At 30.1% G+C, this 25,687-nt stretch overlaps 2 protein-coding genes across 3 annotated transcripts in view; one reads left to right on the top strand and one right to left on the bottom strand.

Annotated features, from left to right (window-relative positions):
• Positions 1-802: 802 nt before the first annotated feature.
• LOC149482706 (uncharacterized) lies at positions 803-4,307 on the bottom strand. Its single transcript, XM_089703334.1, has 5 exons — positions 4,223-4,307; positions 2,316-2,366; positions 1,691-1,771; positions 1,209-1,442; positions 803-890 (listed from the first exon to the last, which is right to left on the bottom strand). The coding sequence occupies exons 1-5, from the start codon at positions 4,256-4,258 to the stop codon at positions 861-863; spliced, it is 432 nt and encodes a 143-aa protein (XP_089559460.1). The 5' UTR covers positions 4,259-4,307; the 3' UTR covers positions 803-860.
• An 8,052-nt stretch (positions 4,308-12,359) lies between these two features.
• Positions 12,360-25,687, top strand: part of Dh31 (diuretic hormone class 2) — a 38,043-nt gene continuing 24,715 nt past the window's right edge. For both annotated transcript variants that reach the window (XM_089703339.1, XM_089703338.1), the window contains exon 1: positions 12,360-12,513. The gene's annotated coding sequence lies outside the window, so the exon portion shown is untranslated. The remainder of the gene's footprint in view (positions 12,514-25,687) is intronic.

Raw genomic sequence — 25,687 nt, 5'->3', positions numbered from 1 at the left:
CATCCTAAAACACCGTCCTATTTAAAAAACAACTTTAACTATCTTAGCTCTACTCACACTCTCACTCTTCGTTCTTCCAACCTTTTATTATTATGTACTCCTGTCCATCGGTCAAACTTTTATGACAACTCGTTTACTGTTCGTGCCATTCAGCTCTGGAACGCCTTGCCGGAAAGTATCCGACGTGCACAAACGCTTAGTTCTTTTAAGTCCCTATTGAAAGCTCATTATCTAGCCAAGCAATAGTTGTATTAGTAATAATTATTTATGTATAATTATAATTTTTGTATATATTGTTATATATATATATATATATATATATATATATATATATACATATAACATATATATATATATATATATATATATATATATATATATATATATATATATATATATATATATTGTAGTTTGTGTAGTGTATAATACAAGTATATTTATATAACTATGTGGTATCTATGTACAGTATATGTAGTTTATGTAGTATGTAGGCATTTTTTTTTAAATATATTCTTTCTTTTATTTCTTTTTTGCGCTATCCTTATTCTTCTCACATTTCCTTTCCTACCAGGTTGCCTGGCAGAGATTGCTGTGTAGCAATAAGGCCGCCTATTGTGCAAAATTTTTGTACCTCACTAATTTGTACCAAATTTCCTATATTGTTTTGTACAATGAAGTGTTATAAATAAATAAATAAATAAATATATTTTATCTATGGATCTATAATACCTATAATCATTGGATCGGTTTCAAAAATTATTTCACCGTTGTAAAAAGAAACTACATAGACGTTGATATGGAATATACTTTTATTTATCAGGTTTAATAATAATTAACATTATTTGAAGCTTTGTTTCTTCTTAACACTTCCAAAATTCTTTCGGACATTTCTGCAAAAAACAAGAACATAATCGGATCAATACTTTTAAATATAGTAAGTGATTATTTAATTTAATTATTGCAAAACACAAAAATAACAAATTAAAACAAACAAAGATAGAGTACATATTATTTAAAAGAAAATATTATTTGATGAACTTATTTTGCAAGACGTTTCATTTACAAAACTTGCTCTTATTAGAAGGTACTAAGCCTCTTTTGAATGCTATTAGAATACATTTTTGAAAAATCTAGAGCTATATTTCTAGTTTTAATCCCTTATAAACTCTTAGTTATACTTATGTAACTTAATTTATAAATTAACTTACCTTTAACATAGCAATTCCGGTGCATGTGAACACATCATATGCCTTACAAGGATAATCCAGATACTGTCGTATATCCCTATCCACGCAGTCAGCGATAGCTTTTTCTATAGCGATCTGCCATCCTTCATGGGACTCTAACCATTTTAATAGGTGTTTCTTGTAGGCTTCCTTGTTTAATTTGTTTTTGTCTACTAGAAAACCTGACTTCTCGAATGCACATTGGATTTCGTTGCACTGTAAGGAGAGTTTAATAGTGAAAATAACTATTGTAACAAAGATAAATATGAAACAATATTAATCCCTCAGCCCCCGGAATCACAGACACAATAGATCGGGCCGCTCGGTGGTCAAGGGGTTAAAGTAGTTGTTATCATGTCGTTTGACAAACTATAATTCTACCTATTTATTAACAGAACTTAACCTGCAATAGTTCTTAAACAAGATTTTTATTTAATAAAATATGAAGAATTAAGAAAACTTACCGGTCCATCCAGTTTGGAACATTCAGCAAGCGGCTTAGCGTCGCCTAATTCTGGTATATCGCAGCATGCTGATATTGGTTTCTACAAAACAAAGAATGCATTGAAATAAATTTACCCCAAACATGGATCATGGCCAAAAATCTAAACTGAAACTAGGCCATGTCGCAGTATTTAAGTAAATTATTGATCTGTTCATATGGTTGTTGACCGCCTCCTCGGTACAGTGGTTGACGCGTGAGCGTAGCACCGAGGGGTCCTGGGTTCGATTCCCGGTGGAGACGAAGAAAAAAAAATGTCTCGGTCTGGCAGGACACAGAAGGCTGATCACCTACTTGTCCCTAAAGAAAATCGATCAGTGAAACAGATGTATGAATAATGCATCTGCCCCTTACCCCACTACGGGGACACGGGACTTCACTTCATATGGTTGTGAATATGTTTCTTATTCTTTTACATAAAAATTATTGCGATGATTGTGAATGTTTGTTTATCTTTCACATAAAAAAAACTATGCAGATGATTTCACAGATTTTTTTTGTAAAATAAATACCTATTATTAACATTTAGTTTCCAGTGAGATGGGAATGAAATTATTCTGTGATAAATTAATAATGTTTAAACTTACTAGTACAGTTTCACGATGTCTCTCTTCTATTAGTAATTCCGCGTTGGCAACCTGCAATTCAATAATGACAGAATGTAACACATTTATAAGAACAATATCTGAAGGATACCAAATATATTACATTACATATTACATTACACATTACATAGTAAATAGAAGTTGTTCTTCGAAAAACAATCTACAAAAATGGTCTGAATGAATGAATGAATGAATGAATGAATGAATGAATGAAAAATACTTTATTGTACACCTTATAGAAAACATTTTACAAACTTAAAAATATAATATAGCAATGTACAGTAGGCGGCCTTATCGCTGGCAGCGATCTCTACCAGGCAACCCAGAAAAGATGAGGAAAATAGATGAGTCAATAACATGGTGGTGCAAAATAAATAAAAGTGCCAGAATAATATTTTATTATATACTATACTATACCTACATATATACAGCTTACATTATCATATACATACACAAATAATAATATTATATATATACACATATTAGATAATATATAAGAATACATACTTAAATATATACAAGCATACACACATACATACATATTATATACATACATACATATTTTATAAGCACATATTATAAATAAATCGACAGAGTTAATACCTAGCCTGTGACAGAGTTAAATGATAGTTTTCTTAGTTAAATAATAGGTCTGATATAATTTCTTCGTAAACTTATAAAAAAAAAAGTTTTATTGAAAAATATAAACATCTCTATTTTCTGAACATTTTCGCTTATAACTTTTTTGTTTATAGTTCTACGTCAAAAAGTTACTGAACCTAAGTTGTAGAGAATTTAATTTGCAACAAATAATGTTAACATTGTTTTATTATCAGATAAATAGTTTAAGAGATATATCGTAAAAACCATTTCAACCGCTATTTTCAAGATGGCGGCCATGGGACAAGGGTGGCGACCCCACAAACTTGGTGATAGCTTCACACTGACTCCCCCTACACATCAAAAAAATAAAATTGCGTCCTCTAAAAAACGCAATCCCAAATGTAACTTTTCAATGGACTATTGAGACTTCTTGACGTTCAAAAAACGAAAGAAGAGTTTAGATTATTATGAAAAGTGTTTCATAATGCATTAATAGATATATGAAGTAAATAGACCATTCCCGTTATGGGTACAAATATGCATTTCACGCCTTTTTCAATGATCGATTACCTTATGGTCCTCTAAAAGAAACTAAATTAATCTCCAGCAGAGGAATCTCATAATCTCACCTCACTATCAAAGTTAAACGTTCACGTACGAACTATACATAGAAAGAGATGATTCTACATTGTCAATGTTCCAATTATTTTAAAATTAATCAAGTCACAAATCAACAGACAGCCACGATAATAATTATTTCAACTCATTTCACGTATATTGAAAGTCAGCGTGTCTCGACCCGCACGTTGATATCATATTTAATTAATTTTAATGCAGTAAATGTAAACAATGATCTGATTAAACATTTCGAGCGTAATGCAATCATTTGCCTTATTCATACAATATTGAAATTAGGTTTATATGGATGATTTGATGTCATTGTTTACCAAATTAGTATAAAATTAGCAATAAATGTAATTATATTTTTAATCTTAATCATCTATATTTCTTATGATCGTCCTCAATACCTAGAAATTAGTTATTAATAGTACCTACATTCGTGGTTGACTCTAAATAACAGTACAGGAAAATCAACTTTTTGCTTTCAGTTGTAAAATAATGTAATTGAGATGATTTTTTATGGCTTATCTCATTTATAAGTGGCATATAAATAGGGAAAAATGAAATTTTGCCAACCTATGCGAATTATCAACAATTGCTAGATAAGGTTTCGAGATAAAAGCATTATTCACTGTTATGGCGAAAACAATACGAAATCCACTTACCAAAACAAACAAGAGAAATGAAAATATTATAAGCATTTTGCACTGTATCCTATTTCAACAATTCGCGGCAAATAAACAGAAAAACCTATCTGCAGTGTTATATACATATAAATACGTTGTAAAATAAATAAAGTTATCTGTGTGTCAGAGGTTAAATATCTTGGTATGTAGAGTGACGGGAATGTTGAACTTTCTTCTTTGAATTGTAATTATATCGACTGTTGATCTGTTTGTCAGAATTATATTTAGATTTAAACTATGTATATTACCTTTAAACCTTCTCGGGGCAGTGGTCAAAACACAATAGTAACTAACATGTTTTATATACGATCTCTGTTCGATACTGATAAAAATTGTAGATCTTAAAGCAGTGTAGAGAAGGTGGGTTTCACTGGATTCTAAAATAATTCAATTACTAAAATAGTAGTGAGATTTCTGTCTTATACCACACTACGAGAAAGAAACATAATATGACCTGGATAAGGAGAATATCTTCTATCTATATTATTATTTTATTGTAGTTCAAAAGAAAAAGTATATTTTCAGTTCAATGTTGAAATTTTAACAAAATTATATGGATTTTCAAGCTCTAGATTTATGTTTACACATCATTGACCCAAAGTTAATAATAAACGAGATAATGTGATTATTCTACTTGACCTTTTCTTGACATTTTATTGTAAATGTATCGATTTTCTTACGGTTTCGTTTATTGAAAAATATTTATTAGTACTGAAACATGACCTATTATTACGTAGACTTTTGAGATGAATCTTTAGGTATTAGGTAATGCTAAGAACTTCTATTCTATTCTGATGATACGTTGTAGGTACGAAAATTATTTTATTATTATCTCACTCTAAAATAGAGCTTAATTTTTTGCCCCACCCAAAAAAAAACTTCTCTAAAAGATACCTAAGTATAATATTATATATTAACTATATGAATACGTAAAGAAATGATTACAGCAAGTCTCTTAAAATATTTCATTATTTTGATAATCTTTAGAGAACTAATCCTATCGATACTATCCATATATTCTTGTTATAACTATGAAAACAATATACCAAAGTGCATCTCGTGCTTGGAAAACTTTCTTAGCGTTAAAGTTTATATTTCATTATATCCGAGCATATCGCATGCAATTCATTTTTTAGCATCGGAGATTTAAGCTTCTTCATACATTTGAACATAATATCAATGATATCATAACAAAAGGTATAGATTAAACGGCACACTAAAAGCACACACGATTAGACATCAAAATGAGATGGCATGATTAAATTATCGTGAGGGAAAAGAGACAACTGAAGTCATTTGTGGCTAATTACTAATTAGTTACATTTCAACCTGCTACCTCCGGAGTTCTTCCATATCTACTTTTTTTTTTTTTTTGTAATAGTGGGGAAATCTTCCAAAGATACCTACGGCTCCCGGGGAAGGAGCCGTGGGTTATGTCGGATTCTTACCGACTAAAACCCCACTGTGTTCCGTCGAGCCGCTTTAATGATGGGGCCGCGGGTATTTGTTAGAATTCTTCCGCGACTTCCATATCTACCTACTACTTTTTACTTATATTATATCATTGCATAATATGGAAGCAAATTACTTTCTTTAAAAATAAGACGTTTTGCACTTTACGGTACCTTGTTTATGTTCACGTCACGTTCTTTTTTCCTTTTAGGACTGGGTATATGTATTCCTGAAATCAACAAGACCTGGCTAATAAGACGACGTAAGATAGCTCAGTTCATAACTCATCCTATGTCGATGACATCATATTCTAAGAGAATAAGTAGTAAACGGGACACGAGATCCCAAATTACATCTTCACCCCAACTCATTTGCACAGCTTTATGTGTAATAAGCGTTGGAGTGATCACTTGTATTGGAAGTTAGTTTATGCGTCGTAAACCCAATCTTACTAACAATTGAGATCTCTACAGCCTAGACTAGTGACGCGACGGGTATATTACGTAACTCCTAGGCTAAGTACTGGATGGCGATTTGCTATTTTTATTGAAATTTAAAAAGTAGCATGTAAATCAATGCAATCCGTATGATTTATGGCACGTAAAATTAGGTTATCAATCTGTGGAGAAAAGGAGAGCAACGTCTTTTAAAGTATTGCGCCTAGTTTTTTATTATTACTTATATAATCTGTAATATATACAAAAAGCTCTTTTTATAAAGCTATAATATATAAATATATACATAAGCAAATGTGATTTGTAGGGAAATGATTGTAATGTGATTGTAATTTAGGTCTCAAATTATACAAATCAACCAACGGTCTAATAAAGTAATTCAACTCTCTGCCTAAGGATTTAAGATAGCGGTGACACATAGTTTATCTCATTAGGTATTTTTATTAGTGCTATAAAACATACAAAGTTAGGATTAAATATTTTATAAAAAAATTAGGGGAGGGGTAAGACTGGTAAGAGCCATTATTTAATTAGATCCAAATGCTATTCATTTTATATTTAATATACATTGCCCTTGATTAATAATGAATAATAATCTAATCTATTTTTCTAAATATCTATCTAATTTAAATCTCTTTCTTTATTTCTTAAAAAAATGTAAGTTAAATCAATATCGGAAAATGATAGAGCGATAAACACTTTAAAAAGTATAACATTGTATCTCGGAAATCAGTCGTTTATTGCCTTTTGAAGGATTTACAGAACCGCAAGGCTGATGATTGGTGGCTGATGATTGATGATTGATGGCTGATGATTCTACGACTATACTTATTTATTTAAATAAGTATAGTAGAGCCATTTTAATAGGCAACATTTGACAGTTCAACAAAATTCAACAATGTAACCTAGTAACGACGACATAGAATAACATGATATTTCGTTTTGTTAGAACTGCATATTTGCTTAACTTTTTTCAATTACGATTACATATTTATAATAATAATGACCGATACAAGTAATTTTAAGATTTCATTTTACTGATAAACCATTCTAAACATAATAAACAACTTCTGAATTAAAGAACTGACGTCGCTACAATTTTGTGTCAATAAACTTTATTTCTTTTTAAATACCAGAGACGTTACTCTAAAAATCGAAATCTGACATCTAGATGATCTAGAATCGAATGCATTGATTACTTGTGAATAAAAATCATCATAAATTAATAAATGTGTTTCAAGTTCGATTGACAAATGTTTCAAGTCCGTATCGATTAATTCACTTTAATCGATGTTTTTAAGCAGGTTACCTCTCTTCGAAGATAAAATTGATAGACGTCAAATGTTGCCTATTAAATTGGCTCGATTATAATAATAGAAGTTTAATAATAAATACTTTAAACAAGACAGGAATAAATACTTTATATTGTAACATACTTGTTGATATGCCTATACCAACAATCGACATTCATACCAATCAGTAATGGGCATTTATTGTTCGCTGCGTCATGCATATAACTTTCATAATTACACGCTTTATATTAGCTTCACCTGTATGTTTGTAACCGACTTCTTTGGGTGCAATTTTGACCCACTTTAAACGGCCAGATTTCGTTCAAACTTTGTAGATTTATTGAGGACCGATGACAATACGCTAATTTGATAAAATTTTCTATTTTTTAGTTCGGTTTTCTCTAAAAAGCGTGTTTTTTAGTTTTTTTAAACTATTATTATTATTTTATAAACTGAAATAGGAAAATATTTTGAAGAAACGGGACTACGATCGATCGATACGATCAACTATCTATAATGCAGTAGTTGCAATATTAATGATAGGCAGTCTTTTTATATTGAATATTATGTTCGATAGTAAAATAGAAATTACGCACATAGAAACGAATGATACAAATCTTATCGAGATTAACATAGTAATCATTGTAATTAGTAAGCTCCAAAAGGCCCATTAATCTAGAAAATCGCACCTTTCAATTAGAGCGACTTCGAATTGTTTAAAGGGAAAATATTTGCTAACAAAATTGTTGTTTCGTAATAAGCCAGATTATTTAAAGAGTAGTAATAAAAGGTATAAAAATAAATGCTAATTATGGTATTAAAAAAAAATACCTGTTTATCTGTCCCTTTTTTCATTCAGTGACCAAATTTTAAAAACAACAACCACATTGGAAATCACATTTAAAAATTTTATAAGAGTTCTGTAAAACATAATCTTTTAACTCAAAATCGAGTCAAGTAAAAATCGTCAGTCACTATGCTATGACGTAGCATTTAAAAATTGCACCTTATTAGTAAACAATAAATCTATATCGAGTACATTCAAGGAGGCACTAATTCCGTCAACATACATGACCCAAATCGTAAGCTATGCGAGTGGGCGCCGATCTTCCAATCATATTTCTTTGTTAGTCCATCGTCTCGATACCATTGTTTAATCAATGGACTCCTTACGACCTTTCGCACGTAACTTCTTATTAGCACACTAATTGTTTATACGCACAATGCGCGACCTTCGATATAACCTATAATGCAGTAGGTATTAATAGACAATTATGATATTTTTTTGATGTACGAGAGTAATTTTGACAAAACCGAAAAGTAATATTAACTTGCGATTAGCTGTTTGATTACTTATGTTATTTTTTAAGTGGATAGATCTCATCTTTAATGGTTTTGGGAATTCAAATTAAAAGCGTAAAATAACCCCACAACAATCCTTTAGGCTTACATTCCTAGTAACAATTCAGTATTGTAAAATGAACAATTTAAACCCAGTTAAAAGAGGCGGTGTGAGTATAACACTTCCATTTTTCCCTTTGAGAAATCCTATCTGTTATACCGGGACATTGTTAGATACAGAGTATCATTGCGACCCGTATCAAACTTGCAAAGTTACTAATAACGTGTTAAATCTTCAGTTTAATTTAACGCTTTCGAATTCTGTGTTCTTGTTGTTAAATGTTGTTACATAATTATTATAATATTATTGAATCTTTGAACATAGTTTAACATTATTGTTAACAGTTTTGCTGTAGTTTATAATGTCATCTTATATTACCTACACAGTTATAGTTAATAATTTAAAAAGTTTATGCAGGTAATAAAATAATATTTAACTTTTCCTTTTATAATTTAAATTACTGATATTTTGTGCTTGACAGTATAATAAACTCAAATAAAGAATCGTCTATATTACCACCCAGTCCTTAAAATATCTTTTCAGAATAAATCAGGATAATTCGTTGTTGCATTGTATCAATAATGTTAATCATTATCGAATTTGACTGCATTTATTTAAGGCATAGAACATGTTGTGGTCGAGCTGATGTTCGAAAGTAACAGGCTACGAGATAATATTAGATTTTTACAAGTACACTGCCAATACTGTACATCATATTATTATCGGTTTTTAACTTTAAATCCGTTTTAAAATACTCTCAATTTCTAAAAGAAATTTGTATTTAAATCTGAAGCTTAAATGAGTATACAAAGGTAACGTTTCTATGTATATACAGCCTAATAATTAAAACATTTACATTCAACCCTGCATTGCATTACATTACATTATCTAAGGATCTATATTAGAGAGGCGTGTTTTAGAAATTTTAGAGGTACAGCAATAAGGGAACGAAACCTGGCTCGTTACAACTAAAGCCTGCTTCACACAGGCCGTTTCTTTCCGTTGAATTATATTTATCAAAAAAAAAAATACATAATAAGGTTTTCGTAGGGTTATATGTGACTACGAATAGTATCTAACTAATGCCTGAAACACACGGTGAGTTTCTATCTGATGAATTATATTTGAGTATAAAAATACAATAAATAGCTGATATCATATTTAAATAATTTGTTCAGTAATAATATCAATTGCGTCAGAAAATAAAATAAAAGATTTCTTTATCCATTGTCATTTGATTTTTCAAGATTTGAAATAGATTTAAAAAGCTCTAAAAATAACAAACTGCGACCAAAATCCCGGACCATTGTATCGATTATATAAGACAATATTTGTTTTGTGTTTTATAAAAACCGAACTTATAAGATAGAGCTTGAAACGATTCTGTTAGATAAGGCCCTAAAGCATCTCGGTCACGCGTTAAACGGCTGGGTTGGCCAAAACATTACAAAGAATTTATGTGTATCTTTAAAATTACTTTTAAGCGAAGGAAAATAACAATAAACCTTTAGTTTTTTTCATAGTGAAATCAAAAGAAACATTTTGGTAGGTAGATATGACCATAAACTAAATATTTCTTTAGAAATCATTTAGGTAATACGTAGGTCCTTAATTAATTTAATAATATAAGATACGGTTTGCAGTTTTTAACAAAAGCGTGGTAGGCATGATAGATCAAACTGAAATAGAAAGCTTTAACTGCTTATATAGTTTTTTGCGATAATTTTAGTATGTTGAACTGCAAACAAAATTAATTTTAAGGAGACAGTTTAAAAATAACGTCGAAGTTTTACTAGCTTAAAAATAATGCAGTAATACCTTTTCGTATTATAAGAAAAACAATTTAATAGAAATATTTACATCTTACAAACTGAATAAGAGACGATCGTCCAGACATTATGCACTTAAGTTATTTCGCTGGTTCTTTCGATAAGTACTTTTATTTAAATTGAACAAAACTTCAAACATGTAATGAGATTAGTTTGTTTTGAATTTTTATTAATAAAATTAATGGAACGGAAATTTTGAATTAGCATTTTCTCTGAGAATTAAATTAAAGGAAGTGAATGTTTCCTTTAATCTTTTGTATATTATTACAGACATACAGATTTTTTTAACTAAATGTTATCCTCAATATGACGATGACCTTAAATAGAAACTTAACTTACGTCAATTTGTAAGCAAAACAAAAGTACATTATAATCTTATTATAATCAAGTATATTATTGTTTGCCTTTATTTCATAAATCAAAATAATTATTAAAAATCTTTAATACATTTTGTCAATAGGTACGCATTTTTTTATTTTTTAATAAATAAATTTCGTTCAACAACCACTCATGTATTCGACTAATAAAGCAATAATAAATACATAAAACTATATATAAGTGTTATTTACGAAGTGTATAAAAAAGATTTCGTTCATAACGAGTCTATCTATCAATATGAACGATAGCGGACCCGCCACAAATCAGCCCCAAATCCACCAAATTGCTTTCATATTTCCAAATAAATAGTGCCCTTTTGTTAAAGGTTTTATATATTCTTAATTATTCGGGACGAGGAAAAATATATTGTTATTGTTTTCAATTTATTGGCTATATTTGGAGACTACATTCTTATAGAGACAAAATAATTGAAATATCAAATGGTAACTTAATACTTTTCCTGAATCGCGTCGTATCAATTTTAATTCTTTCTAAAGCTAAGCTTAGCTATAGTAGTAATGATTGATTTTAAACAAAAGTTAATTCAGGAATCAAACACAAATAACATAAATATCTACTAAAGGAAAATATTATTCCTTAATAGTTCATTAAAATTATAAAAAGAGTGTAGTTTTACCTCCGTAATGTATTGAACACATTACGAACAAAACACGAAGCATAAATTATACGATAATTGCACGCCTCATAAGCGAAGCGTTGAGGTGGGTACTACTGTCACTTCGCGCAAAACATCTGATTTTTCAAACTTAAAATGTCTATGTATCATACATTGCACTTGTAAGATAATACATACACACACATATTAAGAAAAAACACTATTTTTAACGTTCATGATATTTTTGATGTCATTTTCGTTATTTAAACTAGTTAAAAAACAGTTTAAAAAAGTTCTGTCTTGGACGTCCGTGTGTCTGTGCGGATCCTTTTTCTTGTTAACACGATAGCAACCGAAATACTTTACTAATCGAGTCTTTTTTTTTCTCTTACGCTTGAGTATGCTCAGGAATAGAACCCATTCATTTTTCAGGGTCTGATTCGATGTGGTTTAATTGTTATTAAATAAACAAAAATAATAATTAATAAATATTTATTAAAAAAAATTATGAGGCGTGCACTTTTGGATTTTCCAAATTATTTTTGTTTGTGCTCTTTCTTCGCAATAACGTGCAAATGCATCCAAGAAAAACAAATATAACTATTGCAAACTATTGTCTATACTATTTACTTTTAGAACAGACATAAAATTACAGATATCCATAAAACGTTAATTTTGATTCTGGAAATTGAAATGCAAACTATGTTAGTCCGTTGATTGGGTAGGCGGCGTTGGGCGGGCGCAGAGAGCGGTATATAAGCTCGCCGCTGGGCGGGCGGCGGCACAACACTTGTTGCCTCCAGCGAGCCCTGCCGTCGTAGAAGCCGTCGCAACTTAACTCGTCAGGTAAGTTTTAGTTAAAACTCGCGAAAAGTTCACTTACCAAGTGTCTAATTTGATTGTAAGAGTGCAGAGGTAAACATTTTTGGTGTTACGAATATTAATCGAAAAATATATTTTTCGGTGTATAATTAAATTATTCAGTTTATATAATAGTTTAAAGTGCTTTATCACAATGTAAGTGTTATAATAAATTTATTTTTTCTTCATTAAAAGTGCAGTAAAAATAAAGACATTAAACATTAGAACTTTTCAAATGCATTCAAAATTATTTATAAAGAAAAGTTATTGCCCAAGAAATAATATTTATTACCAAAAATAAAAGTTAATATTACCTGGCTATTAATTAGTAATTGCCTATCAACTTTGGCTAGATATAATTCGTTACATATATCAATACCTCATAACTTTTGTTAATAACTATTGCCCTGGGGATCTTTACGAGCAAAGTTCAAGTTAAGTAAAGTTATCATTTGCTGAAGCAATGAAAAACTTATAGAATATTAATTCCACTTGAATAAAACTTTAATAATGTTCTTTCTTCGATGGCTTCTGTTTTAATATTTCCCTTTTTTAGATAAAAGGCAAAACGAGAAGCATAAGACACATAAACTTTTTGTGGCAAGCTTATTATTTGAGTGACTTCTAGAAAAATAATCCTATCAAAAAGTGGCTTAAAATAGTAATTGATCATTTACAAAATCACACAAATATGGATCCAAAAATACTGCTCAGTGTCCATAGCTAATTCAATTTGCAATTTAAATTACCCTAAAATGTCGCGGAATCTGCAAGTTTTATAAAAATATTATGTAAATACAATTTTGCCAAGCAACTTTCGTAAGAAACATTATCATATCATCTGCAAATGAAATGTAAATTAGATTACGCTAATCGAGGCCCGTGTTGATTTTTAATTAAACGCACATCGTTTATTTATATGTATAAAAACGGTTCTGTAATGTGAAATCGTACTTACACTAACGAGATTGATTTGTTACAATCTTTATGTTACACGTGTTTTTTTAAAAAATAAAAAATAAAACATATCTGAAATGACATGGACGTTATTAGTGTCTTAACATGGTCTTAACCAAGTCTTAACCTATCTCATTCGTAGGATTAAATGGGTAGATGTATAGAGCCAAACTTATCAATAACATCTATAAATAAATTATATTTTCAATTACATAAATATATAAAAAGATGGAATAATATTTCATTAATTTATTTCCTAATACACCGAATGAAAAATTGTGAATAATAGTTTTGAAATGTTTAAGTACAAACATATTTTGACGAACTATAGTAACTAAATTCCTATATTTTTGATTAAAATTGTAATATCTCTTTTATTACAATGTATTAATCCAATGAAACAATTTTAACTTATATTCGATAACAGAGAATAAGTAAAATAATACTTTAGTTATTACAAAGCGACATGTCATTTAATAAAATAAATTGTATATTCACAAAGGTAACAGAAAAATAGTAATCTGACAAGGGCCTGAAGCCAGACATTGAGTAGTTGTTGATAAATCCCTTATTATTTTTATTACTTAAGTTCCAGCTAAGATATATCATTATCATTCATCACAGGGCCCGTATTAGGAACTTTTCATTTGTAATTGGTAAAACTACAGAGTTTCTGAGAGTTAAGTTCTATTAAGAGCTTTGCTTTGGATAAAAGTCAAAAGTTTTTGGATTGGTGTACCGATGCATAATCTGAAATCAGTGTACAAACCTTCTTGTTTTATCTATAGTTTTTATAAATCAGTTTAATGGAATGATTCCAGTGATATATACAATATCTGTATACCAAAATATATTATTACTAGCGGTCCGCCCCGGCTTCGCCCGTGGTACATATTTACGTTTTCTCTACATAAAAACCATCCTCGTACTTCAAGGAATATAATAAAAAAATAATTATCGAAATCGGTTCAGCCGTTCTCGAGTTATGCTACGCTTATCCGCTTATCAACGCTTATCAACACATTTTGCGATTCATTTTTATATTATAGAAGAAGAAGATAAGTAAAAATCCTAGTGCAATGTAAAGCGATAAACTACGCAATAAAATCTACTTTCTTTAAAACATCTCTTTCAATATAAAAAGTAACTCTATCATTAGTTATTTTCATTGCTGAATTGCACGATTTTGTTCGGAGCAGGAGATCTCTTAAATGTTCAAGTGTAAGTGAACACGTTAGAACCATCAGTCTTGATGCACTTAGAGACGCTAGTGTATTTTACCTTTTACTGGACACAAGGAGAGAAGGTTCTTTAAATCTTCTGTAAACTACATTTTATACGTTTTGGTACATTTTTGAAAAGCGAGAATTTGAATTTATAATGAACATTGTGTATTATGTAAAAATTTTAGTAAACGAATCAGTTTTTTACCAGCTATTTGAAAAATCATAATGACAAAATGGATCATTTTTTTACTATTTAGTATTATTATACGCCTAAGCTTTCATTTTTTAAAGATAAGACATTTATTTTATCTTTCCCTTCACTCTGGTACATTTTTAAGACATTATAATATGTTATGGTGTTTTTAATTATTACAACCTCATTATCGTAATAAAAATGTCGTAAATGTAAAACAAAAGCTATATGCGCATATCTACATATTGTCTTGTCATTAGGTACTGCTACAAAGGCAACTTCGCAAACACAATATTCATACATAAAACTTGGACTGAAGTTTCAAAGCTTTCTAAAATCATATCTTTGTAAAATATGTAAAAGATATAATATATTACATAAATAGGATGTACATTTTAAATTTATAAAACAATATTACTAGCTTATTTTTATTGAAAGTATTTGAAATTTTTTGAGTTAAACAATATTCAGACAAAAAAAAATCTTTTTTAAGTACCAAAAACATAAACAGAGCTAGTGAAATTGAATTTAACATTGTTCTATATAGACAATCCATAATAAAATGATCAATCAATGAACACTTATAAGATATCACTCGCGGTTTAGATTGATTGGTTTGAGATAATCTTATGAGCTGATTTCTTCGATATACGTTAAGAACCGGCTTTTCTCAGCTTTGCATTCAACGCGATCATTTTCAGACTTTTGTAGGCGTAATACTTTGTAAGTTGATATTAGCCGAGTACTTCTGGAGATAAAAATAAAAATATGTACGTATCTTGATAAAATAGATTCCAGAGTTTCTTTGAAATGTGTAGGTACATTTATACTTTTCTTGTAGTAAAAAATATTACGTTATATTTAATACATTAATCTAAAAGAAGTCTATTATTTTATTGAATTACAGTCTACAAATGAAATAGAGTATATTCCAGATCCATTAAAATGGTAAAATTGAATGTTTTTTTATTTTTTTTACGCACCTTTCACACTTAAATTGAATTGAAGATATGATATTTAATACAAGAATATTCAAAATACATCAAATAAACTATCACAGGTCCCAAAATTGCTTTCGTTTTGCCATTCGTTATCTAGTATCTACTTAGGCAAGAATATTAAATTCAATTCTTATTCAAAAATTGAAAAAATCTTTATAAAAGTTAGAAAGATGTTCACATATAAAGTCCACAGTAACTTCAAATCTTACTCAACAATTTAAAGTCATCATAAGAAAAGAGAAACACGTTCACAATGCGGATTATCCTAGTTCTTTAAAGTTTTCTCTTCAGTTAAATATAAAGTCCAAATTCGTAATGCACACATTCACTTAGCGTTTTATAAAGCAAATATTTTATGAGTCATATCGCGACGAGACTCGATGCCATTTTCAATTTTCACACATAATGTATCTGTATGAATGGAATTCGATTCAATTCGAAACAGTTTAAAGTTAAATTCTGTTCATTTTTATTGAAATTCAGATGTGATTATTACACTTCGTGGTCTGTGTCATTTTTAAACGAATGGATGAAGTTATATAATATGCAAAATGCAAATTATTATATGGTGAGAATTTAAAATAATTTATGAGTAAATAGTATGCAGGGAAAACGTCATAAAATAAGAAATATTTTTGTAGGAAATAGAGATTATATTTTTCACTGTAAATTATTATTTCCACTTTCGAAGTTTTGATCCTAGTTAAAAATTATATTGATAAAAATAATAAGTAATTTCTCTTTTTTAATAATTCAGGAAACCTGAATATACTATCTGCCTAAATTAATGCCATAGATGTGTCTAATGAAGCATGTACTAGATAGTTCGTTGTTATCTAAGTAATGAGCGCTTTATATCAAACAATATTTACCCTTGGAACTATTTTGCCATGAAAAAAGTAAAAAAATCACACCAGTATCGATGTTTTGTCTTTTTTATTCATAATTAACATCGATATGTTTCGGCTCTTCTCTATAAAGATACATATTACAATACATATTTTCGATTAACATAGCAGCCCATTATGCTTCCACTTCAGGGACCCAAACATTGACTATACCTACAAAACAATAAAAATATATTATATATAAAAATACATAATATAAAAATATATAATATATTCAAAATCAGACCACATCACTAACATCTATCAAAACAAAATAAAAATAATCAACATCGTGACACTTCTCTGCCCTTGTAACTACTTCATGTCAAGTTAGACGTAGGCTCACTGTACCCAACTTCTGTCGTAGAGACACGTTGTAGAGCGGAATAAAAATAAGATGATGCCATGAGTTCTTTAAATAACTTGGTTATATAATTGACGTTACGAGGAAATTTATTCTGGAATAATAAACAACATATAAAACATACTGTTATGTTTTGGTCTAACCCCTATCTATATAATAAAGGTGTGAATAGGTATATGATGCAACCTCCATAAAAATACTGCCTGAACTATGTGCTTTTTTTTTCGTATTTATGAGTTAATCTAATAGAATTGAACATCATCTACAACCCCTAAACTTTATCCGTTGCTATGGTCAATTGATAACATATAATTATGAGCTTTTTACATTAAATAACAATAGTTAGCGAAATTTACTGTCGCGTGAATTTGATAATGTAATTGGACAGATGGCCGGCGCGATGCATGAAATTGACGATCTGGGTGCGACATATGGGGTGCCTAACAGATATTTTAGCGGAAGCTTTCAATTATTCTAGAATTTCCTTCCTATACGTTATTTGACCGCAAATAATGCAAAATTTTCGAAAAAAGATGATAAAGCAACAAACTCTGTAAAGACATGTATATTATTAGTGTTTTTGGTACGGTTTTAAATGTGTACCAAAAATCGATATGCTTTTGAAAATTCGATTATCTAAATTTTTATAAGCACATCGAATAGTTTAAAAATACAATTTTGTGTGAAAGTGTCGAAGCACGTTATGCTTTCATATTCCAGTGTATTGCTTGAATTCAATGCTTGAAAGTAATTAATTTTACCAAATACATTCATTATCTCTCTAAGAAGCAAAACTAATATGTAGTTGCTATTATTAATGTTACAAGAATAACCTCTAAAGACTAGAATATGTGGTATTAATCTCATGTATTTTGCAATAGCAAAGGCAGAAAGCGAAAATCCCACAGGAATTTGTGACACTTTGCATAAACCCTCCGGAATAGAAATCACATTCACACAATTTCAAATATTCTTATCCCTCAAGTCAGGTGTAAGTCTCTTTCAATTGTAGTGAAATATTTACATCCCGCGGAGAAATATTGTAATTCCACGTCTAAAGAAACTTCGTGATTATATTTTAAAGTAGAGAACTGTGAAACAGGTATTACAACTCGGAAGGTACATCCGTCAAGAGGAAAAACTGTATAATATTTGTTGTGGAAGTTATATTTCCATGACGTTTCGGACATAAATCTGACGGCGTATTTCTAAGGCAAACTTTTCAAAGTACCTCAGAAAATTAATGGTTATTTGTTAAGGAAGAGTTTGTTTTTTAAATTGTTAATCTGCAACTTTGGATCAGCTTTTAAAGTGTCTTCCATTCCAAGGTTCTTGAATTAAAGCTGGGATTTATAAGCCAAGTCTTGCAATTTTTATGAGCCAGGTTGGGTCTGTCTATGAGTCTAGTATATTTTTTAATTCGCTTTTCATAATTTGGCGCATAATATTAAACATTTCCGTCACATATAAGCAAATAAAATGATACAATTTCAAACTCGAGGAATATGAAGGAAATAATTTTGCCGTAGCGCTTTGTTGTGCACAAGTTTTAATCTCCAATAGTCTCCCGTGGGGTATGCACTAAAATCTGCTATATGCGACAAAATTGGAGAAAATTTGAGATTTTTAAAATGAAATCCCTCGTATAGTTTAAGCTCCGGTCTATTAGAGCTCAATATATCTCGGGCAAACAATTACAATAAGAGCTCATTCAATTTTATTACTAGCGATGCAGTAACAATCTAAACAGTTCTTAAACTTTATTACTTAAAAAATACTGGAATTACTTATCTGATACTCAAGTATCTATCTATTTTAAGATTCTTTGAGATATTCTTAAAAAAGGCAATTATTTCAAATTCAGGCAGTATACCTGCCTTTCGATGTCGTTAAAGATATATTATGTCTGAAACAGATGTTAAAACTCAGAAACAGGATTTGCTTCAACGTAGAAAATATATCTGGGAGGCCCTTGGGATATCAGAATTTAAATGTTTGGGGCGAATTATTTATAAAGAAAAGTCAAGACATAAATTTTAGGCTAAATTTCTTTATTGCTGACTACTTATAATCTTGTTAGAACGATATTGTTTTATTTTCGTGAAGAGGTGTAGGTATTTATAAATCCTACATCCCTAATAAATACCAAGAATCTAATATTACTACAAATAAATTGAGTGAATGACGATTGGACCCTTCATAGGTTCAAGTTACCAGTTTACGATAATTATTAGGCAGGCGTTAAAGGTCCTGTACGAATATTTTTTGTTAATACAAAATTGAGTTTCAAAGAATTAACAGTAATTAGTTTTTTACATTTAGGCTAATCATTTGATATAGGTATTTTTGTGCGTTAAAACTGCTGAAACTACTGCGCTCCGTGAAACTGTTTAGCCATTGATAGATTTACTCGTATTAGTTTAACTTCTCTTTCTTATTACGTACCTAAATACGCATAGTTTTTCATCCCGGGGAGGCATGCGATTCCTCGGGGAGCACTAACTATAGACAAACACGGAATCCTTGTTATGCCTTTGTGTCGTAAACAAAAGGTGTCTTGCATTTAAGAGGCCCAAATACACGAAACCTATGACAATATTCCCGAATAATATTTGCTCGTGTTATTCCATCATCGGGCTTAACCTCTCTTTTTTTCTGCGATGTTATAGGAATATTTATTTTATTCGTACTCTATACATCTTCTTTAATATATATAAATCTCGTGTCACAATGTTTGTCCTCAATGGACTCCTAAACCACTTAACCGATTATAATAAAATTCGCACACCATGTGCAGTTCGATAAGCCGGGGCGGACCGCTAGTTTATGTATAGATTTCAAAACTTATAGGACGATGATTAATATTCGAATTAAGCTAACAACAACGGTGATTAGTATTCTCATGTTGTATGAAAATTGAAATTCGACTACGTAGAATAATTAATGGCCACGTTTGCTTTCTGATTTTTAAAAAGGATTATTGCTATATGATTTCAAAATCTTGATAATTTCTATGGAATGCATAATTAGAATTCATATCAATTGATATCTAAAATATTTAAAGTAAAATTTTACTGTCTACAACCGTGTATGTTCATAATATGTATGCAATAAAACTCAGCGGGTGCTAGTGAAAAATATATAAAAAAACTCTGTTTGCTCACTTATATACACCTACATCATTTAAATAGAATACCAGGAATTAAATACAATGCTTGCTAGAAAATGAACAAAGTTTCCTGTTAACATCTAATACGCATAACTTCTATAGCGAAATTATCTTGATTTAAATAATTTCAATGAGTCCTAAAGTTTGATAGAGCCTCGGAGGGTGCCTTAAAATGTTCGTGATTGCGCCCCGGGGTGTGACTGTCACGAAAATTATTTCTATTAATACCTATTTATTGCGATATGTTGCTTTAGAAGTCATTTCGGAAGTTTAATTGATCAAACACTGCTGTTTCGATTGTTTAAATTAATACTAGCGATGTAGTATCAAGTATCGAATATCGATTGTGAAATAGTTATCAAGTTGTTTTAATCTATATGAATGAATATTGTAGTAACTGGGACGAATGCATTATGCATTTTAATATTATATGTCTTAAAAAAATTGTGATAGCTAGCTCAACAGCCTATGTTAAAATAAGTGGTGGTTTGAATGACGTCATTCAGTTCATTTCAAGTACTTATTTCTGATATGATTTGGAGCTTCAAGTTTATAAGCTTCAGATTGTCATTCTTACGAAATGTTAAGTACAGTAAGCGGATTTTCGTATACATTTAGCATTTTCGACACTCTTCGGTAATAACCGTTTGCGTCTCGGTAATCTCTTTACGTGGAACAATGTTTCGCATACTTTATGAAATTTTAACATAATCGCGAAGGTGATTTTTTTACACATTATAGCTGATCAAAAATTTTGAACTGAGCTTTGAGATTCTTAGCTCGATAGAGCAATATAAAGGGCACATACTCATGTACCTACAGTTTATATGTGTAAATAAATATGCATGAGTAAATTAATAGATAGGTAGTATTTTATTGTTTATATGGAGATAAATATGATTAAAAGACTAGTTCCACAAATTAAAAAAAAATAACAAGGTTCAGTGTTTCTGAGAAAACGCAATTTTAATTATCTCGGTAGCGTCAGAGGTAAGTGGTTATTAAAAAGAACACGCCTTCTGTATTATATGACAATTAAAGAAAGAAGTACCTACATCTTTGAGATTAATAACTTTTATCTTATATGTTCAAAACATCACTATGTATGACTCATCAGTACGTTTATAGTTAGTATATTTAAATTTCAAGTAACGTACATATTATCGTATAATTTTAAGGGCTTAGACAATTAGGTAAACAAAATTACAAGGGTATTTGAGTCGGACCCAAAAAAGCATCACCCAGAGAGTTAACCGTTTGTCGGCGAGCAGAAAATTATTCCTTAAATGTTTATCAGGCCAATTAACTTCACCCCCGAGATGTTCCGCGATGTTCACAGAATAACTGTTGCTTTGGAATTGAAAAATGGTTTGCGATGAGATGTTGAGAAAAAGCTGTTTTAACTGGCCAGTATAAACAATATGTCTTTTTTGCAAAAGCATTAGTTATGTTAATGTAGAATAATATAATAAACGGTATAACAATGTTTTGTAGGAAATTTCATTGTATTCTCCATACTTAATTCCTTATTTTAATATGGGTACGTTTCACAACGAAATAAAATACACGAAAAAATCTTTAACAGTGAAATTGTTCTTAAAGTTTATTGTAAACAATAAGAGATATACTTGTGCAGTATAATGAAAAATCAAGCTTATAAATTACGGAGCCTTGAAAGCCAATCCGCGCTAAAATTCACGGAATGATAAGGCACCCTTCGTAAACAAACCGATTTAATTTATAAGAGAAGTTTGACAATCATAATGGGATTTTATACACTAGATGTTTACTTCTACTGCTTTGCTATTGTAGATTTATAATTAATTGATAATACGTACAAAGGTAGAATATTTAATGCTTTCATTGTGAAGTTATGTGCGGTAATGTTTCGTGAGTGCGAGTACAAATGGCACCGTGGGAAATATATTAAGTACCTAGCTTTAACATTGTTGCAAAGTAATTTTATGTAACTTTGTTGTAGATGACTTGTATCAAAACCACAATATATTATTATATTTCGTGCAAAGCTAACAATGCCATTATTGAGGATATTTGTTTGTCTTTATATAATTAATTATTTATATTTTAAAGTTATAAGTTATTACACATAGGTATATAGCTAGTATATCTGAAACGTCAAAACTTATAATAGAATGGTATAAACACCTTTAACACGTAATACAATTATATTTATTCATTTATCTGAAAATTGAAATAAATTCTTTCACTTTAAATTGAAGATGCAGATACCTCATGCATCATTCTACCTTAAATGCAGATAACAAGTGTTCTTTAAATATTTTTATTAATTCAATACATAATTCAGCAAGCGATTACTCACACCGAGAAGAATACACTGTCAATTTTTAGAGCATTTTCATATAGCTAAAATTCTTATTTTATTATCCGACCATTTCGGCGCCACGAGTCTTGATTTTATTAAACTCGTAAAATTGTGGCGTGGCTAACAAATTCTTGTTAAATCTCAATTTATATGAATCTGACTAAACCAACCGTGCGTTAAAAGGAGTGATGTGTGTTTGCACATCGGAGTGCGGTGTCGTGTTATCCATTACCAAATTTGCTGAAATAAATACTGCTAAATGGTGAAACATGACGTTGTTTCACTTTCACCACTTTGACTTTTATGGTTCATTACGTTAAATATTTTACGTCCCTTTTTAGGGTTCCGTAGCCAAAATGGCAAAAACGGAACCCTTATAGTTTCGTCATGTCCGTCTGTCCGTCTGTCCGTCTGTCCGTCTGTCACAGCCGATTTACTCGGAAACTATAAGTACTACAGTGATGAAATTTGATGGGAATATGTGTTGTATGAACCGCTACAAAAATATGACACTAAATAGTAAAAAAAAGAATTGGGGGTGGGGCCCCCCATACATGTAACTGAGGGATGAAATTTTTTTTTTCGATGTACATACCCGTGTGGGGTATCAATGGAAAGGTCTTTTAAAATGATATAAAGTTTTCTAAAAAACATTTTTCTTAAAGTGAACGGTTTTTGAGATATCAGCTCTCAAAGTCGTAAAAAGTATGTCCCCCCCCCTCTATTTTTATAACTACGGGGTATAAAATTCTAAAAAAAATAGAGGTGATGCATGCTAATTAACTCTTTCAACGATTTTTGGTTTGATCAAAGTATCTCTTATAGTTTTTGAGATAGGTTGATTTAACTGTAATTTATTATATTTGCTGCTACGGAACCCTTTGTGCGCGAGCCCGACTCGCACTTGGCCGGTTTTATTTATGTGGTCAAAAAGTCTTAGTTTATTATTCTACTCCTCATATATTTTCATTGCTTATAATTCCTCAAGAGACTCAAAGTATCAGATTTATGATATTTCCCCATTATTGATTCCTGAAATGTTTAATTAAAGATTGATATCAATGATTGTTTTAGTTCTGTTTACAGAGTTTAAAGCACAGTTTGAAAGCAAAGTTTTCTTTAGAATCGAAGTTAGCGTTGACTTTACGCTATCAAATTGATAAGAAGAAATTTCTTCAGAAATAGTTTTTTTTTACAAACTTAAATTGTCTACAAATAAAGCTTAGTTTTAGAAGAGATCACTTCGGCCATTTGAGACGGTCAGTTGTTAAATGACATAGCTTTTTCCAATATAGAAAATTAATCAGAAAATACAATCTAAGCTCAGAGTACCATAAAATGTCCGTATTATGCAGGAAATTGAAATTCGGATTAGTTTTTCGTTGATATGACATTTACTCGTGACTCAGGCCATAAAGGGGTTAGATTTATTACTTAATGTGCGCAAGAAATTCGTCTAAGAACGTGTTATGAGATGTCGTGTCAAATAATTTGCTAATGGTGTTGAATCTTTTGGTAAGAAGAGCGAAGTTATAAAAACTAATTTTCCTGCTTGTCACTGTTAAACTCATGGAAATACATCTACAAGCAGTCTTTATCAAAATTCGTTACGCTATATTCACATAACTAATAAAAAACTATAACATTACATATAAGTTTTACTTAAAAAAATATATTTTATGGACATAAATAACATACTAGATACACACTTATTGTATGTAATAAAATCACAAAATACAAACATTAACTGTAAATTACAACATTAACGTGAGCAGTACGTTTTAGCAGTAGCAGCAGAATTGCTGTGTTTCAACGAACTAGAGACAGACTAGAAATGGCAAAATGTATATCAGATATGTAATGTAAGATGTGATGTTTCTATATATTTGTAAATTTTCACCTGAGAGTTTTTTTTTTTCGATTTTAACCTGAAAGTCCGCTTTTGTCCCTGACAATTCAATACAATCGCTGCTCAATATTTTAAATTTCCTACAAAAGTCGGAAATTCAAAAGGAGACATAGAAAAATTCATATCACGATACCTATAAAATTATGTCATAAACGTTTTTCGTTGTAAAACTGTTATAAAACATCCTTATTAAACACTTGACCGTAATTTGAAGCTTACTTCATTGAGAAGGCACCTAGCTTTTTCCGCCTATTCTTCCCTCTCTTTCCGTTGTATGTATGCTATCTCTCTCGCACACCTCTCCACCAGGTGGCGGGGCGCACGATAATGTCGGGCGCTGGATGTTTTTCATTGGCGTCTAGCTTCCGCCGCGAGAAGGTTGTCTACAAGACTACAACCTTGGTGCTATTAAGTATTGCTTAAAGCAAGTGCTAAAAGTGTTAAAAAGTGTATCCCGTCGGATCGGTACAGTGAGTTATTTTTACATCTATTCTAATAATATTTTACTTAAAAATGAGTAAAAATCTTTAAAGTCAACGGTATAATCGTTGGACTTTATTTAAAATGCTGAGGTTTTTAATGAATCCTTCAGCAATAGTTTATTTTTCAATATGCTTAAATACTTAATAGCATGAATAAAGATATTTAAAATTAACGATACAACCGTTACATTTTACTTGAAATAGTAACTTTTCTTTTGAAATATTTCATTATGCAATATGTACTAATTAATATTTGAATTTTTAATACTGTGAGTAAAGCTATTTTAACGGTGTTACCGTTCGGCTTTACTCGAATCGTTAATATTACTTTTGTGATTATTTGATATTACTAGATATATCAAATACCCTCTCTTGTATATAGATATTTTTAATATTTTATTTCATTTTTAATAATGTGTTTTTATTACAAGGGTACAAGTGAATTTTTCGTGGAAAAAGTACAATTAATACTTAGTATGGATATGAGCCAACTCAAAGCTTTACAGGCATACAATCCATTGCTACGACTTTATTACATTGTCGTTATCGCTAGGAACGGTTCGGAATTCCTATCATAGTTTATTACTAAAAATTATCGAACGAGATGAGTCAGCTCCAAGAAGTCAC

This window comes from Colias philodice, chromosome 14 (genome assembly GCF_061535455.1).
Source record: "Colias philodice isolate Cphi_HAF_F1 chromosome 14, ilColPhil1 Martin Lab GWU primary, whole genome shotgun sequence".
Lineage (NCBI taxonomy): Eukaryota > Metazoa > Arthropoda > Insecta > Lepidoptera > Pieridae > Colias > Colias philodice.
This window is presented reverse-complemented; position numbering and strand designations above follow the sequence as displayed.

Coding starts and splice junctions, on each gene's coding strand:
- LOC149482706 (XM_089703334.1), bottom strand. CDS start 4,258: ATGCTTATAATATTTTCATTTCTCTTGTTTGTTTTG. Junction 2,367..4,222: donor CATTTCTCTTGTTTGTTTTG/GTAAGTGGATTT, acceptor ATTGAATTGCAG/GTTGCCAACGCGGAATTACT. Junction 1,772..2,315: donor GACATCGTGAAACTGTACTA/GTAAGTTTAAAC, acceptor TTTGTTTTGTAG/AAACCAATATCAGCATGCTG.